Consider the following 20,295-nt stretch of genomic DNA (forward strand, 5'->3'; position numbering starts at 1 on the left):
AATTTAGCATGACCATTCCACCTAACGTGCACATCTTTGGACTGTGGGAGGAAATCAGAGCACCTGCAGGAAAGCCACATAGACACAGGGAGAATGTACAAACTCCAGACAGACCCAAGGCTAGAATCAAATCTGAGTCCCCGGTGCTGTGAGACAGCAGTGCTAACCACTGTGCCACCATGCCGTCTAATATCAAGTTATCAAGTGTAACCCTCTTTGTGGAGTCAGCTAGGAAATACAGGAACAATATTGCACATGGTCCCTCCATCTCTGCCCAAACACAAGATCTATAATTATCAACTGATACTGAGCCAGCAGTTCTCTATGAGTTAACTTTTACTTGGCTTTGAAGAAAACATGCCTTGAAAACATTTACATTTGGTGTATCAAGTTATAATATCTTTGCCTCTTAACTGCTTGTTTGTTCTGACTTCGAGCTCTACAGAAATCAACAAAAGTGATTAAGTATCTTTACTGTTCATTGAAGCATTGTGGAAACTGAAAATCTGTTGGAGAAATGGCGATGGAACAAAAGGGAAGTGCACTTGTTTAGCTTCCATACCTGAAGAAACAACTCCAATCCCATCATCGCAGTCATAGTCGGAGACTTCACTGTCACTGATGCGTTGTGATCCTAAAATTTAAAAAAAATCATGTCTTACAAATAACTGATATGTTTTCACAGAAGGGTTTCCAGTGATTATTTTTGTCTCAGACACACATCGAAGTAAAGCTAGGTTTACTGAAAACAGGAATGTGATTCTAAGAGCTGGAAAGCAGGTTTATTCACTAATAAATGACTATACTTACCAAGCTGGAATAAAAATAAAGCTGAAACATCAGATTTTCATGTACTATGCAAAAGCATGCTCATATCAATTAGATATATTGAAAATGATTCTGCCCAATTTATAAAGGGCACCCAGTTCAAAAAGGGATTTGCAGTTCATAATTTTGTTTTTAATTGTCTTTATCCCCAAATTGTGATATTTTCAAGTTTTATCAATTCAAATATCTGTAGGTTTGGAAAGAAAAGAATGTTGCATGTTTGTCACAACTCTGAAGAAATTTCACTGCAATATAAGTTTGCAGATTCAGAGAGGAATTTTGCCATTTTTTTGGAAAAGTATCAGCTCAGGCAGGAAAGCAGAGGGTTGCCTGCCAGCTGTATTGCTGACTTTTTCCGCTGTATTTTTGAACACTTTTGTCAAAAAATGGTGAAAGGGTGGGTCCACAATGTCATGCTGACGGGGTGGACTTGGAATGGGTCCATACCACCAGCACAATGGTGCCCCGATTTAAAAAAATAAAAACCCTCAAAGAAAACCTGCGCTCTCCCCCACCACAGAACCCCCTCCCCCTGCCCCCAATGGAACACCACCATCAGGGAGTGCCAGGGGGCAATGCCTGGACATGACCCTCTACCCCTTCAGGGTTGTACTCACCTGTGCACCTCCAGCGGGTTCTGCCCACTAGGTGCACGTTGTGGGGGACCTGTTGTGATTCACATTGGCATGCCCCCACATCAACGTGAATGGGCAAGTTAGTGTGTGGGGGAGGGGGGGGGGGGGGGGGGGGCCTTTCAGGCATAAAGTCCTGATATGCGTAGTAGAGTAGATGCAAATGAGGTTCCCAACTTTTAAAGTTGAGATTCCCGTTACATCATTGGCAGGGAGGGCAGGGATGGGGACAATCGGGAAAGGCTCATCGGCATAAAAGCCATTATGACTCCCGCTCGATTGTTTGCCCTCTCCATCCCCCCAAAATGGGGGCAGAAAATCCCTCCTCCCACAGATTCTGAAAAGCTCATGTTCAGCTCCTGTGCTTATCTTTGGCCTCTGTAGACCGGCAGTGGATGTGTAGATTCCATTTCCTATGAGTCTATAACCATCTTGTGACCTAACAAAACTCCAGGAGGTGGTTCAGTGATGCTGAGCCCCCAAAATCTGAATTAAACAAAAACCAGCAACGCATAAATGTGTGGGATAATTTCAGAATGCATAATTCTGAAATAGCTCATTTATCTTCAAATGGCAGGAAAAGGAAATAACAATTGTGAGAACAGTAAGGAAGTGCATTTGAAACATTGGCACATGGTTTGCACAAGTTATACTTGAATACGATAAGAAAAGGTCATTTTGTTCATTGAGGCCACCAGGCTTTTGGAAAAGACTCATTTTCACCATTTTCGTCTTCCCTGGCCTTGGCATCAAATCAACATTTATCCATTTCTTGCTGAATGAAGAATCTGCAGATTTTATTTTTCAACGATTCTACCCTACATTCACTGTACTCTAGGTAAGGATATATTCTACAATGTGTGTGATAAGCAGTTATTCATATTAAAAGCAATTATAATCATAGAATCATAGAAACCCTACAGTGCAGAAGGAGGCCATTCGGCCCATCGAGTCTGCACCGACCACAATCCCACCCAGGCCCTAATGGGCCAGATCTTCCAGCATCGGAAGCAGTGATGCCCCGAACTTACACCGTTGGTGCATGTCGGGACCCTGAGGAAGTCTTGATGCACACACGGGTACTGTAATCGCCCGGTATGTTTAAACATCAGATAGGCTGATCTGCACTGCATAAATGTCACCTGCACTGATTGCACTATCTGGAGACTTGGGTTCATATACGTGCTGCTTACAGGCATACTTACCCTAGAATGGTTACCCTGTTTCATCTCTGATGTAATTCAGTGATTAACAATATAACCCTCACAACCACCCATTGACTCAACGATCCACCCCCTGATCCAAGGGGGATTAGCAGGGTAAATGTGTGGGGTTAGGGAAATAGGGTCTGGGTGGGATTGTGGCTGGTACAGACTCGATGGGCCAAACGGCCCCCTTCTGTACTGCAGGGATTCTATGATTCTATCCCATCAACCATCGCTCACTCACTCACAAATCCATCAGCCCCATTGAAGGTTTGGGATCTTTAAATAGTTAGTTGAATGAGAAAGTTAATGTTGTAAAAAGGGGACATGTCCTCTGTGCTGTTTCTTTTTTTTTATAACCTGTCTTCTCCTGGATGGCTGCACTGATGCTGAATTGTTCCAGCCAGCATTAGAAGCCCCAGCAGGAAGGGTGCAAAGAGTTAAGCACGCAATTATCTGCACAGTCAGCAGCAATGCACCTTGCAGCACCAGATCTGGTCCATAGGGCATAATTTTGTACTCTGTGCACAGAGTGTTGTTTGAGGCGGGGAAAACTGACGTGCCGTTCTCCAGCTGCACAGCCGAGTTTTCTCTCCAGATTTTATGGCACTATGTGCACAGAAAATCTGGGAACGTAGTTTTAACTGTCACACCGGCTTGGGTGTGGGTGCTGATTGAGGCAGCAATGCTGCTTCCACAGAGATCAGGGCGCCCTTTAAAAAGAGTGCCTGGATCTGTGCTGAAAAGAATACACCACCCCACGACCCCACGGATACCTGCAACCCCCTCCCCCAAAATGGAGCTCCTCAGAGGGACCACCAGGACACTGCCCCGGCACTGCTGCCAGGGTGCCATTGCCAAGTTGGCATCGCGCTGGTGGTATTGCTATGGTGCAGTGCCATGGCGGGCCCTCTGGGAGTTATATTTACCTTTGCATCCCTGTCGAGTTCCCCTTGATTGCTTCACATTTTGGAAAAGCAATTGTATCCCTCGACGACATTTCTACATAGCAGACGATCAGACCATTTCAAACTATTCTCAGTTATTTTCTTCAATGCTCCCACAATCTTTACTGATCCCCAATGTACTGGTTGCTGATATTTTCTTTTCTCGTCACTCCACACATCCATCTCAATATTTCAATCTCATTAGATCTTTGTTCCTCTCTTCTTGAAGTTGCTAACAAAGAGGCCTTATAGATTCTTTGTTTCAGCTTCAGCAATACTTTTCTGTCACAACACTCCACTGCCCATCTTCCAATCACCACAACCATTAATCTGTGACTTACTGTCCACTTCTATACTTCCATCTTTCACACCAGTGACCCCCCCACCCCCCAGGTCTTCATAACCTTTATACCTTCACTCCACACACACAGTTACCCAAGCCGGAATTGAACCTGGGTTCCTTGCGCTGTGAGGCAGCAGTACTAACCACTGTGCTACTGTGCTGCTCTGTTGGGGAAGGGTTACCCTGATGCTTGTGTTGTGGGATTGCCCCAATGCTTGTGGGGTGGAGGGGGGGGGGGGGTGTCGTACTTCCAATCTCTGCCTGAGCAGCACCGCAGTGGAATTTTGTGCATGGGTTTTCAGGTCTTTGTGCCTGAACAACATACAACAATGTAAATGTAAGTAAGAATGAACGTTCAGATTTCCTACTCTTATGGCAATTCAGGGGGAAACATTTCACAGGTTCCCCAGCTTTCAGAGCAGCTGTTAGGAGGCACCTTATTTGAACAGACTGATCTTGGAAAGCAAGATCCTTGATGTTGGCCTTTCAACTTCAATTTCAAATTGTTGCATAATGCTTCAGCCCTTCTTTACTCACTGATCGATACTGGGTGTCAGTTTTAGACTGAAAACTGCTGTGTATCTATCTAGCTGCTCATCTGTGTTTTCACTCCTGACTCTCTGGCACTCAATGCACAGAGAATCTGGGGAAGTAGGTTGCACCATCACTCTGGCGGGGCGGGATTGATAGAGCCAACAAGGCTGGTTCCACAGAGATTGGGGTGTCATCTTTAAAGGGCGGCCCGATCTGCGCAAGAAATAAACTCCACCCCCCCCCCCACCCCATAGTGATGGAGGACCCCATCTCAAGCATGGGTGTGACCCCTGCAAGGATGGGCGACCCCACACCCGCAAGGGTGGGGCAACTACTGCCCCCCCCACCCCCCCGACCTCCCCGCCGTGCCAACAAGCATCAGGTTGACCCATCCCTTAAGGCATCAGTAGGATGCCCCCTTCTCCCCCCCACAAGCATCGGGGCAATCCCACAACACAAGCATCAGGGTAACCCTTCCCCAGCAGAGCAGCACAGTAGCACAGTGGTTAGTACTGTTGCCTCACAGCGCAAGGAACCCAGGTTCAATTCTGGCCTAGGGTAACTGTGAGTGTGGAGTTTGCATGTTCTCCTCGTGCCTGCATGGGTTTCCTCCCACAGTCCAAAGATGTGCGGATTAGGTTAATTGGCCATGCTAAATTGCTCCTTAGGGTCAGGGGAATTAGCAGGGTAAATACGTGGGGTTACAGGGATAGGGCCTGAATGGGATTGTTGTTGGTGCAGGCCCAATGGGCCGAATGGCCTCCTTCTGCACTGTAGGGATTCTATGAACAAACATCACGGCAACACCCCTCCAAGCAAGAGGGTGACCTGCTCCAAAAGCATCAGGACAACACCCCCCCCCCCCCCCGCCCCCCCCCCCCCCCCCCCCTCCCCCCGCCCACTGTCCCTTCCCAAAGACATCAGAGCATTCCCTCCTCAAGCATCAGGGCAACCCATCCAAAGGTATTGGGGCACTCCCCTTCTGCACCATACACAAGGAGAACCCCACCAAGAGGGCTCCGCAAAGGGCCCACCCATGCCAGGGTGCAGTGCATGTCCCTCATCACCCGGGGGCTATACTTACTTCTGTGGTCACCATGATTGGTTATTCATTTTTTTGATGGCTTGACATCAGGCCAGCTGGGTGGGAAGATACCTTGAGGGCAGACGTAGTGACATCTAATGCATGTTAATATATGCTAATCAGGTTGACACCCTTCCTGTGACAAGGTAGGTGATTTTGTTTTAAATATACACTCAATATGTTAACAATGTAAAAAATTAACATTTTGATGAAATCTTGAGTAAAATGCTTTTATTATAAGTGGAATCTTACCTCCAATCTCTATGATTTTACTCTTGTGAAGTTCCTTCCCCTAACATTGTGTGTCTGTTCCTCTGGCAGGATGATCCCATCATCCTATTTTTAGTCTCTCCCGAGATTTAGCAGCCAATAATGGATTTGCATCTATGGCTAGCAGGACTGTTAAATCAGTCACTGAATCTGGTCTAATGGCTTCCCCTTCGGATATCTAGCTTCTTTGGGGACCAAAAAGGAGCAACAGACACAATTCACATTGAAAGCTTAAGATGGCCATCTCCAGAACTACCCTCAACTGATTCATTAGCAGAGGCTAAGCTTCCTACTCCAACCCTTCTCTCAGACAATTAACAGTATCCACCCGCTCAAACTTGCATTCAACGTCCAATCCCAAATCATCAGCTTAAACATCCATACATAATTTCCCTGTTCATCTATAGTAAAAATACACAAAGATACAAAGAGATATCAAGATCCAACAGTGATTTATTACAATATTTTTCTTTGGTCTGGCTGTCTATACTCTTTTTTACATCTTTTTACAATTTGGCCTAAGAATAAGAAAAGCTGCTTTGGAAACTAAAAGCTTTAGGAGTTCCAGGAAATAAAAGGCAAATGTTGGTTGTGTCAGTGTGTTTTGTTTCTCCACAAGCTCACAGCACCCCTTCTGTGCTTGCCTCATCAATCTTGGATCTCTTCACCTTCCACTTCATGCTGCTGTCATTCTATCCTGCCAGAGGAACAGACACACAATGTTAGGGGAAGGAACTTCAAAAGAGTAAAATCATAGAGATTGTAGATAAGATTCCATATATAATAAAAGCATTTTACTCAAGGCTTCATAAAAATGTTTTTTTTTACACTATTAAAACATTGAGAGTATATTTTTAAAAATTGCCTACCTTCTCACAGGAATCTCAGGCCATCCAAAAATGAATATTCTGCAGTTATCTTTTCTTTTGTCCATGTCCCTTTAATCTGGAGGGCTGAACCTCTTACCAGCTGAGGCATCTGCACAAAGCATATGCTACTGCATGTACCCAATTTATCCAACAATATGTAGATGGAGGACAGCAGTAGACTCCAATATGAATTTTCTTACCCAGGTGTAGTGCACTGTGGTTATGTTGTCACAAACATTGTTAATTCAGGAAAATTAGCCCTTAAAGATTCTTAGATTTCAAAATCTCATGCTCCTGAAGCCATTTTAAATATAAAACATCAGTTTCTTCAAATCACAACTGCAATTCAGACAAGCAACATACAATCAGCACAGAACAATGCATAGAATGAGAAAGATTCATCCAGTTCTTTCACAGACATACATTGTACAATATGCACTATTATAGATTCTGCCCAAATATTCGATCTTCTAATTTTTATAAATACTCCATGATCTCCAAAGGCAATCAGATAAAACTCTAGAATCCTTGCAAATCTCTATGTTTCTACTATTCAACTCTGACAGTCAAGTCTCCACAAACAGCACAGAAACCACCGCATTCAATTGAGTATTTGGACATTTTAACCTTTATGTACTTAAAAACAAATTTTATTTCTTTGTAGAAAAGTATCCATCATATTTTTGATGAAGTTAGTTGACATGGGATTAACTGTTTTTGCTGGGAGTATATTTCACAAATCATCTACTCTTTTTTTTCGGAAAATGTCTTCAACACGTGAAGCTTGTTAATTTTAATCTGCTTTCCACTGGTTTTGTGATCAAAGTTCAAGCTCAATGGTTAACTTACACTTCTTACACTTATTATTTAAAGCCTTCGTGTTCAATCCTTGGAATGGCATATTATATAAATAAAGGCTCACGTATCTGTCCCCTTTTATTTAATAGTGAGTGAGAAATCTGGTCTTGCAGATGTGCAATTGTTAAAGTAATTCGCTTTATTCTTTTAGAAATTATCGTTCCATAATTAACAAGGTGTTCAGTAAGAAATGAACATATAAACCAAACGTTTAAGTAAACCACAGCATGTTTGACTATATTCTGTTTATAGCTTGACTTTAACAGCTTAAATTCTTTCCCACCGCCCCAATATCCAATAATCTAAACATGAAATAATATATTTTCTCAAATTTAGCTCCTATAGAACCATAGAACATTACAGCACAGAAACAGGCCTTTTGGCCCTTCTTGCCTGTGCCGAACATATATATTGAATCAATACATTATTGCAGCTGAATCTGTTTCACATTTACTTTTGACTCTTTATATTCAATTAAGTCAGATAAAAATAATCCAGTTGACTAATTTCCCCAGTTCCGCCTTTTTAATATCATGAAGTCTAAAGAATTATTGAGAATGATAATCCTTTACACAGAGTAAGAGGAGCAGCATTTTGATTTCTTGTCTAACCTCCCTAAAGCAAACTTTATTCTAAAAATTAGGAAAATTGATTTTTGGATCTCAAAGGCCCAATTGGTAAATGCAATAGCAATATGGTAGTGAGCCATTTTGTGAGCCTCTGAGGTTTGTTTCCTGATCTATGCTAAGTTCGCTGATTTAACTCAGCTTAGCAGTGGCTGAACAATAATTAGCTCACATTTTTATCACTAGTTCTTTTAGCCAGCTGGTTACCACCTTAAGTAGACTAGCCGGTATTTAAAAATATATATTAAAATAGACTTTCACATAATTTGATAATTTAGTTTATCTTTGCAAGACTGGAAGAATGAGAAGTAACACGGAATGTCAATGACCATTGAGCTGAACACATTCTTTCATGGTCAAAAAATATAATCAAATAAGTGCTGATCTGAAGTGGGTTATATTAATCTTTGAAAATAAATCTTCAAGACCTGTTTCAGCGGCTGTGAAAAACTCACTCTAGGCACATCAAAATAGTAAAGGCATGATTGATGGGGAACTCATTTACATTTTGCACAAAAGTACATTAGAAGTAACATTAACATCAGCAGCAAAGCAATTCATTCAGGATTGAGATGGGAATTAAAGCTTGGGTAGGAAGGAGAACTGATCTAGCATCTTAGAATCTTTCTACATGCACAACCATAGCACTCTCAGCAGTCACTCTCAAGTGATGTCTACCACACAAAGTGATTTTATCTCTGTAATCCATTGATTCATGCTAGTAATTTACCTGAATTTAATGTATATGGACCTGTATCTGGAAAATAAATGTCAGAATGGGATACAAATGAAACAGATATGTAGCAAAAAACATATATTCTCGCAACATAATGGAAATGAACAGTTAATATGGCTAATTTCTTTGAAGTTATAATCAATGCTGATAAGACATCTTGGTAAGTAATCCATTAGTAGATAGATTATTAGCACTATGCAATCTGTCTTGTCAATTGAGGAATATTAACAAAGAAACAAAGCTAGCTGAACTCATCAAAAGCAAAAACTCGCAGAACTACCATAACTGGCTCGAACTTCTATCTGTTCTATCGACTAATAGTTATAATAACCACCACAGCTTGTTTTGTACAGGAATGAGGAAAGGGGCTTAGAGAGCAAGCAGTTGAACCTCTTGCTCCTAACGCAACATTTATGCAAGAGACAACTCAAGAAATGATCGAGCTCAACATTGATTTCAATCAAGGGAGTTTGTTTTCATTCTCCACTGGGCTTTTGTTACAATTATATTTATGGATTGCACTAATGAAATCATAATATCCCAGTTTCACAACTTTGCTGACCTAATCTTTTTAAGTACCAGTCTTGAACAGGGAGAGATCAGTGTGTTTTTCTTTACCTATATTAGATCCCTGCTGAGTAATTGATTAAACATACTGTAATGGTCATTATAAGCATATTAACTGTAAGCAGAATGTAATTCTTGTTTTGTTAACTGCTGGCTGATGGGCCACCAAACAGCTTGGCGCTGTTCAACAATATAAAACACAGCCATGATTTTATTCACAATATCCTATTTTTGCACAAGTTGGGGAGGAAATGAATGGGTAAATTCCTGCATCATAGAAAATCTAGCATCTCTGACAGTGGTTGCGTATTGTTACGCTGACACATGGTGATGAATGTGTGACAGCTGAGAAAGATAAGATGAGGGTAAACTGGTAATTGGCTCCAAGGATACAACCAATTCTGCCCTAAACCAGCCATTTGGAGGTGCATAAGAATCCAGGAGTTAACTTTCCCAACTTTTCTTCATTCTTGTGGTGAATCACTTGGACTCAACCTCTTCAGCTCAACAGCAATTTGGCAGAGATTGAGAAGTTGGTGAAGCAAGAGAGTCCATCATTCTCCGATGATTGAAAAGTACTTCTCCTTTATGTTATTCCAATTTTATTCCTTTTATGCCTTAATCAGGGGACAAATGGTTCCTTATCTGGCAGGGCCAGGCATGTCTATTGCTGACCAATATAATAATGGTAGGAGTGATATGAAAGTATAGCAGTAAAATAAAGTCTCAATTAGGATATAGTATTCCGGCTCTGCACCATGTTTCTATGCCACTGAATTATCAATAACCAACCTTTCAGTGTCAAGTTTTTAAATATCCATTAAACATAAGGATTTGTTTTTGATCCCCAGTTGTTACTGGATACCATTTCAATGTCATTAATCAAAGAGTTAAATCACAACCAAACAATATTAATTCTAACTTGTTTTTCAGGGAACAAAAATTTAAAAAAACAAATATCTTGGAACGTACTTTGTAACCTCCTTGTTGGGCTTTCACTGTGTGGGTGTCTGCGTGGCATATATGGCGAAGGTTGAGGAAGTGGCATTGATGAAACGTCGTGTGTCTGGAGTTTGTACCAATGAGGTTCATCATCCAACAGGGCGGTTTCCAACTCAATTAGAATCTGAAATCAGGGAGACAAGCAACTAATGGTATTCGAGGTCAGCAATATAACACAAGGGAGAAACTTAAGAGAACGGTATTCAAAATGCTCAAAAAATATTAGTTTTGAGAAAAAAAAGTACATGACGACGTAATGAGTAAAAACCGAAAATGCTGGAAAAACTCAGCAGGTCTGGCAGCATCTGTGAAGAGAGAAAATAAAGTTAATGTTTTGAGTCCATACGACTGAAGAATCATGCAGGCTTGAAATATCAACTCTGTTTCTCTCTCCACAGATGTTGCCAGACCAGCTGAGCTTTCTCAGCATTTTCTTTTTTGATTTCAGTTTTCCAACATCCACAATATTTTGCTTTTACATCTCATGGAGGACGTGTGGAAAAAAATTCAAGGGACAGCAAACTCAGTCAACATTAATGTTCACATATTCTAATATATTTTATATCATTTACTTGATTTTGGCCGTATTTCTCCGGCCGTTCACATTGGTGGGATTCTCTGGTTCTGCTGCAGTGAACGGAGATTTGGCTGAGTGCCAAATTCTCCGTCCTTGCTTGCAGCAGTGGTGGGGCATGAATGGCTTGAAAATTCTGATTTGGAGATGCCGGCGTTGGACTGGGGTAAACGCAGTAAGAAGTTTAACCTGGTGTTAAACTTCTTATTGAAAATTCTGGCCACTGAGTATGAATAGAATACAAGATGAAGAGTTGTGGGATGTGGTAGGTAGCATCTACAATGCAGGAAGCGGCCATTTGGCTCAGCGAGTCTGCACTGACAACAATCCCACCCAGGTCCAATAGATTGCACCACATATTTACCCTCCTAGTCCCCCTGACATTAAGGGGCAATTTATCATGGCCAACCAACCTAACGCGCACATCTTTGGAGTATGGGAGAAAACCGGAGCACACAGTTCTCCCACGTAGACATGGGGAGAACATGCAAATTCCACACAGACAGTGACCCGAGGCCGGAATCGAACCCGGTTCCCTGGCGCTGCGAGACAGCAATGCTAACCCCTTTGCCGCCGTGCCATTGTATTGATCAGAACTCACCTGCATCAATATCGCACACCTGTGTAAATATCATCCTATTGATCTTTATCACATGCTATGGAACTATGTTAGCTAATAAATTGCTGGAGGGAGGAAGTTCTTTTCAATGCATTCTCAACTTGGAGACACCAAGCTCAGGGTATTGTTCCAACATCTTTGTTACCTTCATAAATTATTTCATAAATTTACTGCAATTATTTACTGCATTTTCAAAGTGAGGAGCATTTTGTAAATCATAACAAGCAAAATTAGCAAGTGGGAACAGAACAATTTCTAAATTCTGGTGGTCATTATTAGCATCAAACAGTGATGGGGGATCCAGTAAATAGGCCTTTCAGTCTACCAACAAGGATCTCAACCCATTCCGATAACACACACTACTGTGCCAATGTTTTGCTGTAGTCTGAGCCTTCTAGGAACAGGAATCAAACCATTCACACTCATTTTACACTTGCTTTAGATCCAGCAGAGAATGATGATTTTCATTCCATAAATCCTTACATTTATATTCACATCAATCCATCAATAATTGAATTATTGGATTCAAAGCAAAGTCCAAAGTAAAATCTAGATTACAGTACGTGCATCACCCATTCTTGCAAAAAATAGAATATCACAAATGCATTGGTTAATGTTGCAGTCTTAGACTAGTGAGCATGATCCTGATTGGACAGTGACTTAATGATTCTGAAAAAAAAGAGATTAAAAACATATAAAAACCATTGTGCTCTGAAGTTTAAAAAATCATTAGGAGAGGCAGAAGAAGTTTATAATTCATTAATGTTAAGTCATTAATTATTCTTGAAATCTTTATCTTTGATGATGGAATTCCAGATCACGTGTACAACCTTGTTGAGTCCTAAGTGCAATATTCTTTAAGTAGGCTTTATGAATTGGCTCGTATGTAGCCAGCACAATAAATTGGGGGGTTTGCCAGTTACTTCATTCAAGGAGTTTCCTTCTTTTTGGTCTGAACACAAGAACAAAAGAAATAGAAGTAGGAATAGGCCATTCAACCCGTCAAGTCTACTTCACCAGATCATGTCTGATCTCCTACTTCAACAGTATTTTCCTGCACTCTCTCTATATGGCTAGATGTTTTTAATATGTAAAAATCTATCAATCTCAGTCTTGGACGTACTCAACGACTAAGCTTCATAACCCTCAGGGACAGAGAATTTCAAACATTTGCCGCCCTCACTGAAGAAATTCCTCCTCATCTGTCTTAAATAGCCTGTCCCTCATTCTGAGACTGTGGGTGGGATTTTATGGCCTCGCTCGGACGAGACATTTGGATAGAAATTAAATCATAAAAGATCGCCAAAATGAACTGATTTAAGGGAGGTCTTCCTGATCTAATGTGCTGATTTTGTGTGGGGATGAAAAAGAACCATGACTCAAAGGGCCGAATGGTCTATTCTTGCTCCTAGCTTCTGTATTTATATGTTTACATGAATGATTCACATAGGAAAAAAAAAGAGAAAATTACTATTAGATAAATGGAAAGAAAATAATTCATATGGAAAGCGAGAGAGGTCAGAAGTCCTGATTGACAATACAGTAAACTGTGGAAATAAAGCTTGGTGGTAATGAGCAAAGCAAATAAGAATTAAAGATAAACCAAAGGGTTAATAATGAACCAAAATGAGGAATTGCTGACACTTTATGCAACCATACTTTAAGAATGTTCCGCAGAGTTCTGGTGACTGCAGTACAAAAAGAGTATTGTAACGAATGAAAAGAAAACAATCAGAATGATTGAGGAAATGCAGAGATTAGATGATGACAAGTGCTTATGTAAATCGAGCATGTTCTCAGTAGGAAAGAGAAGTTTGACAGGTGATAATGATCGCTGATTTTAGGATTTTAAAGGGACTAGAGAATGCAAACCATGACAAGCCATTTCATCCTGTCCAAATCAGCAGTACCGGAAAAACAGCCTGTGCTTAAGAGGAGAAAATATTCAATCTAATCTGCTGGAACATTGCAAGGGTTGGGGTTTAATCCATCCCAAATGGTGGGGTGGAGTCAGAGTGGGGTGTTAAATTGGCAGACGTACGAAATACAGTCCCAAACCACGGAGAACCTCCATTTCATTCATGTAGTTTGAAAACATCCAGTTCATCATTATAAGCTGATAATGAGGTTCAATTCCTGTGATTTTGGCAGCTATTCATATTTAATATTGGCTAGCCATGTTTCCTATGGTTTGGGGGAACGGAGAGCTAAAGGGAGAAAGAAGCAGCTGCATCCAGCAGGTTAAGTGTTTTTATTGCACTGCCTGTGGGCCAGAAGGAGCTGGTTGAGGAAATGCAGAAATTCGATGATGATAAATACTTATGTAAATTCCCCCGCTCTCAAACAAATCTTCTGTGTGATCGGGTGACCCCCATGAGCCAACAAACTCCACGATCTTTAGCTTGCAATGTCTCCTCCCTCCTGATTGTCCCTCTCACCTTCTCATCAACCCTGCAGTTTCCCAAATGCCAGGGACCCCCCTCAATCTTCTCTGGTTGTGGACTATTATAGTTAATTTTCTCAGCTAGCAATCGGCTGAGCTGTCAATCTGAACAACTGTCACCAGGAAACAGAATTAAAAAGGTGATGTTCTCACTGGGAGAGATATGTTCTCACTGAGAAAGGGATGTTTGTTAAATTCAGCTGACCCTCTTTCAGCAAACAAGCTCGCCCAATCTTTCAGAGGTGATGTTAAACTAAGAACATGCCAAGTGGCCTTTTCTAGTGGATAGAAAATATTACATTACACTAGTCTGAAGAAGAGCAGGTAGGTTAATCCCAATAATTATCCCAAACCAATATCACAAAAGAAATTATAATTTCTATCGGTGGGATCTTGCGTTTACATCTCCTGCATTACAACAGGACTATGGCCAGAAATTTATGGTGTCCCACCAGTGGGTGTTGGCGCAGCTCAAAATTCTCCTGGTGGCCTTCCAGCTGCCCCCTTCCTCATTGGGTTCCCACCCCAATTTCTGCCCCCACCCTCCCGGCGCAAAGGATGCTACCTCCTCCACAGCAATCGCTCCCTCAGGACACCTTCTCTCCACTAGCCCACCACCCTCTTCAGAATCTCCAATCAGATTGAAGACTCCTGACCACACAGAGCCACACAGAGTCTAAATTAGGAAGTATTAAGTAGGAAAAAATCAATTAAATTTAAATGATGCAGAACAAGTGAAATGAAGATTGAGATATACAGATGGGATAAAGGGAGGGAGATAAAAATATAAACAAAACAAACAAAAAGTGTAAAAAATATACATAGTGTTTGGAAGGTATCAAATCTCACCTAACTATTTAAGGGAGGGAGAGAAAAAAACCAATAACTACAGACCAGTTAACCTCACATAATAGTAGAGAAAATGCTAGGATCTATTATAAAGGATGTGATAAATGGACACTTGAATGGACACTTGAATGGACACTCAAATCATGATTTGATTGGGCATAGTCAGCACGGTTTTACGAATGGGAAATCATGTTTGACAAATTTGTTGGCTGTTACTAACAAAATTGATAAAGGAGAGTTGATGGATGTAGTATATTTAGATTTTCAGAAGGCTTTCAATAAAGTCCTCCACAGCAGATTGATTAGCAAAATAAAAGCACATGCGATAGGAGGCAATATACTGGCATGGATTAAGGATTGGCTGACAGACAGAAAACAGAGAGTAGGGATAAATGGGTCATTCTCACATTAGCAGGCTAGGGCTAATGGGTACTACAAGGATCAGCACTTGTGGGACTGTCTTATGAAGAGAAATTGGGAAAACTGGGTCTATATTCTTGAGTATTGAAGACTGAGAGATGATCTCATTGAAACCTACAAAATACTTAAAGAAATAGACAGGGTAGATGCAGGTAATATGTTTTCTTTGGTTGGGGAGTCTAAAACTAGGGGGCACAATTTCAAAATATTAGGGAACCCACTGAGATTGGGAGAAGTTTCTTTACACAAAATGCTGTGAATGTTGGGAATTCTCTACACCAGAGGGCCGTGGGAGCTCAGTCATTGTGTAAATTTATGGTAGAGATTGATAGATTTCTGATCAACAATAATGTAAAGAGTTATGGGGATAGTGGGGGTAAAAGGCATTGAAGTGTCCGATCAGCTACGTTCGTACTGAACGAGGAGTAGGCTCAATGGGCTGAATGGGCTATCCCTGTTCCTATACGCAACACTGATTTTCTTCAGAGAGAATTAGTTTATACATTTGAAAAAATAACTTTGCGGGGTCAGAGAGCTTGTTCAGAAAATGATCACTGTTAAAAGGTCATTTACTCCTGAATACACCAGCTCCAATCTTTTTTACCATTTTTGCATTTAACCATTGGGAAGTACAAAAGGTCCATGTTAAATGCCAAGACTACCGGCAATGACTTCAACACCACACTCTGAGGAAAAACAGGCCATATCTGACAGCAAACTCTGAATTTCTGCATTAAATTACAAATGTGCATATTCCACAAGTTGCTGCCTAATTTACCCCATAATAACGGCGAACTCTGTTATCCTTGCCATTCTTATTACAACAAACTCTGGGCCAATGGAACTTTTCTTTTAAATATTGTTACCTCTCCTAAAAATTCACTCTCTTCCTCTCGAACTCGAGCTTGGTCCCACAGCGTGATTTCTAACATCCGTTCTCGAAATTCTCTCCGATGAACTGGAGAATAAATGAATGTCTGGTTCCACTTGGGCTCAAGTGTTTTCTTCACTGTTTTTGTTCTTCGTTTGCTTTTGTCACTGGCAAACAATCACAGGATAGAAATGAGAACTGTGAGCAGTGCTTCAAAACATATATTAAAAGGATACTTATCCATTCATTATTGATGTTGCCTTCTCAGTGAAGGCAAAAGACATGGGGCACGATCTTACCGGCAGTTCATACCATGGTCCCGCTGCCATGAGGTCGGAGAATTTGGTGCCCAGCCAAATCTCCGTTCAATGCAGTGGGATGGGAAAATCCCACTGGCATGAATGGCCGTAACATTCTGTCTATGGCCTCATACCAATATGGGTTTTAATGGGCTATCAGGAGGCATGCAAAATGAGCTCAGTGGATACTCCATTTCAGAGTTTCCCTGAGCACTTATACAGTCATTCGACGCTGAATTTTTGGGCCCTGATGGGAGTTACACAGAGTTGGATGAGCATGAAATTTCACGCTGCTGGCTGTCATGTCAGTTTCTTGGTTCCATCCTGCCCACGGACAATTTTCCCACAGTTGAGGTGGGGAAAGGTGTGGTGCGGAGACGTGGAGGGGCAGGGCTACCCACCCACAACATACAGTTAGCAGATTAAGCTAGTTAAAAGCATATTAAAGTCAATTGTTAGAGGATGACTAAGATTTTCCTGTCTACCTATCTGACTTTAGTTGCAGCCCAGGCTTCCCTTTAGAAGGGGTGCCCCTCTCTCCCACAACATGGTCTGTTTTCAAAGGGCTTTTATTATTTTAAATTTTAAAAGGTTGGAGAGAGGGTATCTCCATCTTGGTGGAGGTTCCATTCCCTCTCTTACCTTTCAGGGCCCTGTGCTGCCTTGAGAATCCACCTGCTGCCCTTAATTGGACAGCTCGCCCAGCCTCTGATCACTAAATAGCCAACTGGTGGGAAATCACAGGTGAGTAATCACAGGTGAGTGACAGTGCGGGCATCTGACCCCCATTTAACACTAAATCCTGTGTCAAGTGTAAACTTCAGGGGATGTAGAGGATAATTGGAACATGGTACACATATGTAAATCAGTATTAATTTTATCATAAAAATATGGTGGAATGTATTTTTACATTACACATGGCTATGTCCACACTTGTAATAGAAAATTCCTTAGTAAGCTGGTCATGCCTCCATTAGTGCATCATTACTATGTGATAAACTTACATAGGCACTTTACATTATTATTACAATGGACATAGAGAGCTACAAGAATAAAAGTTAGTAGACACTGACGCATGATTTTAAAAAATACTTAATATATGTATGTGCTTTCACTCCACAGTGTCTTCTGATTTTTAAAAAAATGCTTGCTCAGGTCTCTGGCCTACTTGTCACTCTATCATACACCAAACACAGAGTCATATTTCATTTTTTTTAATTTAGAAAATTAATATTGGTAGGTTATTTGACTGTGGGAAGACACCAGCTAAATATTCTCCTGTTTTCACTAGCATTTAGGGCTGCCAAATAGCAATCAGTAAAGAACCCTAGCCAATCTACCCTTCATTAACTCTGATACATTGAAACTAATGATCGCACTCTGACAGCTGCTCAGCACAGATCAGTGATCACGCCTGGAATGTTTCTGATCCATGAACTCAACTCTGAACTCAGCTACTTGCTGCTAGTACATGTGCATCCATCAGGAGAATCATCATTATGATTCATCATAATGAATTTTTAGTGTCAATTTAATCAACAATTAAGGTTTTCTGTTGTTGATGACAGAATCACTATATTAGTGAAGTTCTACAGCCAAGAATGTGGAAATGAGAGCGGTTGCTTCTTTAGCTATGAAAGAAAGATTAGGAGACTGCAACGATTTCAGTAGTTGTATGGTAACAATTTAGGATAAAGTTATTACCAACTGCTTAAACAGCTAAGTGTCTCTTGATCACACCCAGGCTAATTTTTGCTTACTGGTGCAAGTCATGTCGAAAAGAGACAAAATGATCTACAACAGAGATTTTTTATACAGAGAGTGGTGGCTGCCTGAAACTCGTTGCTGGGGGAGGTAATGGAAGCGGATACGGTCGTGACTTTTAAGGGGCGTCTTGACAAATACATGAATAGGATGGGAATAGAGGGATATAGTCCCCGAGGGGTAGGGGGTTTTAGTTAAGTCGGGCAGCATGGTCAGTGCAGGCTTGGAGGGCCGAAGGGCCTGTTCCTGTGCTGTAATTTTCTCCGTTCTTTGTTCTAGTAGCACAAAATAGACTCATGGTGAAAAGACTGACTTGGGCTTTAGCAGCCTTCTGTCTCATGAGATGTTAGTTTGTGAAAGATTCTAATGTTGTTACCATAATATATTCTGTTGTCACTATACTTGAAGGGTACTGCTTGGGCACCACAAAGTAGCCTTGCATAAGTTACATGGAAAACTTTGTTGACAATACGGCGAGGACATGATACTAGGTCTTTACACCACGCCACTCATCTCTAGACTGGTCTGAGCTCTCGGTCATATGCCTTCCTACATCATCATATGGATGATACTGTACTCAGTTTCAAGTTAACCTTTAGGTACTAGAACCATCTACTACAGATTGCGCCTTGGTAGTTGACTCTATGTCAAACAGTACCTCATAGAATCTGCGGTGCAGAAAGAGGCCATTTGGCCCATCAAGCCTGCACCCACCCAGGTCCTATCCCCGTAACCCCACATATTTACCCTCCTAATTATGACACTAAGGAGTAATTTAGCATGGCTAATCAACCTAACCCGCACATCTTTGGACTGTGAAAGGAAACTGGAGCACCCGGAGGAAAGCGGAGCACCCGGAGGAAACCCACGCAGACACGGGGAGAATGTGCAAACTCCACACAGTCACCCGAGGCCGAAAGTGAACCCGGGTCCCTGGCGCTGTGAGGCCTGTTGGACTTTAACCTGGTGTTGTTAAACTTCTTGCTGTGAGGCAGCAGAGCTAACCACTGTGCTTAGGAGCCCAACTCTGGCACATCATTCTTTGCCATATTTGCTATAGATGAAGACAGTGGGCTGAACAGTGCAGGATTCACATGCCTCTGTTTTCTTTGGACGCATTATGGGAAATATGTGATAGCATTGGAAAGGGGGCAGAAGAGATTTACTGGGATTGCCTGGGCTGGAGAGTTTAGTTATGAAGAGAGATTGGATAGATTGCGATTGTTGATGAAGACAATTGATGAGGGTAGGGCAGTGGATGTTGTCTACATGGACTTCAGTAAGGCCTTTGACAAGGTCCCTCATGGCAGACTGGTGCAGAAGGTGAAGTCGCATGGGATCAGAGATGAGCTGGTAAGGTGGATACAAAACTGGTTCGGTCATAGAAATTGAGTCTGTGTCTTATACAAAATGAAATTGAGTCTGTGTCTTATAAGTTCTGTTTGTGAACAGAATTCCCACTCACCTGAAGAAGGGGCTCAGAGCCTCGAAAGCTTGTGTGGCTTTTGCTACCAAATAAACCTGTTGGACTTTAACCTGGTGTTGTTAAACTTCTTACTCGGTCATAGAAGACAGAGGGTAGCAGTGGAAGGGTGCATTTCTGAATGGAGGGCTGTGACAAGTGGTGTTCCTCAGGGATCAGTGCTGGGACCTTTGCTGTTTGTAATATATATAAATGATTTGGAGGAAAATGTAACTGGTTTGATTAGTAAGTTTGCGGACGACACAAAGGTTGGTGGATTTGCAGATAGCGATGAGGACCATCAGAGGATACAGCAGGATGTAGATCAGTTGGAGACTTGGGCGGAGAGATGGCAGATGGAGTTCAATCCAGACAAATGTGAGGTAATGCATTTTGGAAGGTCTAATACAGATAGGAAATATACAGTAAATGGCAGAACCCTTAGGAGTATTGATAGGCAAAGGGATCTGGGTGTACAGGTACACAGGTCACA

At 41.5% G+C, this 20,295-nt stretch overlaps 1 protein-coding gene across 18 annotated transcripts in view; it reads right to left on the minus strand.

Moving 5' to 3' along the window:
• Positions 1–20,295, minus strand: part of rims2a (regulating synaptic membrane exocytosis 2a) — a 702,781-nt gene that overhangs the window by 427,811 nt on the left and 254,675 nt on the right. For all 18 annotated transcript variants that reach the window (XM_078216669.1, XM_078216668.1, XM_078216667.1 and 15 more), the window contains 3 exons: positions 16,273–16,444; positions 10,472–10,625; positions 563–634 (listed from right to left, as the gene is read on the minus strand). In XM_078216669.1, coding sequence (XP_078072795.1) covers positions 563–634; positions 10,472–10,625; positions 16,273–16,444 — 398 coding nt within the window. The remainder of the gene's footprint in view (positions 1–562; positions 635–10,471; positions 10,626–16,272; positions 16,445–20,295) is intronic.

The sequence above is a fragment of the Mustelus asterias genome, chromosome 7 (assembly GCF_964213995.1).
Source record: "Mustelus asterias chromosome 7, sMusAst1.hap1.1, whole genome shotgun sequence".
Lineage (NCBI taxonomy): Eukaryota > Metazoa > Chordata > Chondrichthyes > Carcharhiniformes > Triakidae > Mustelus > Mustelus asterias.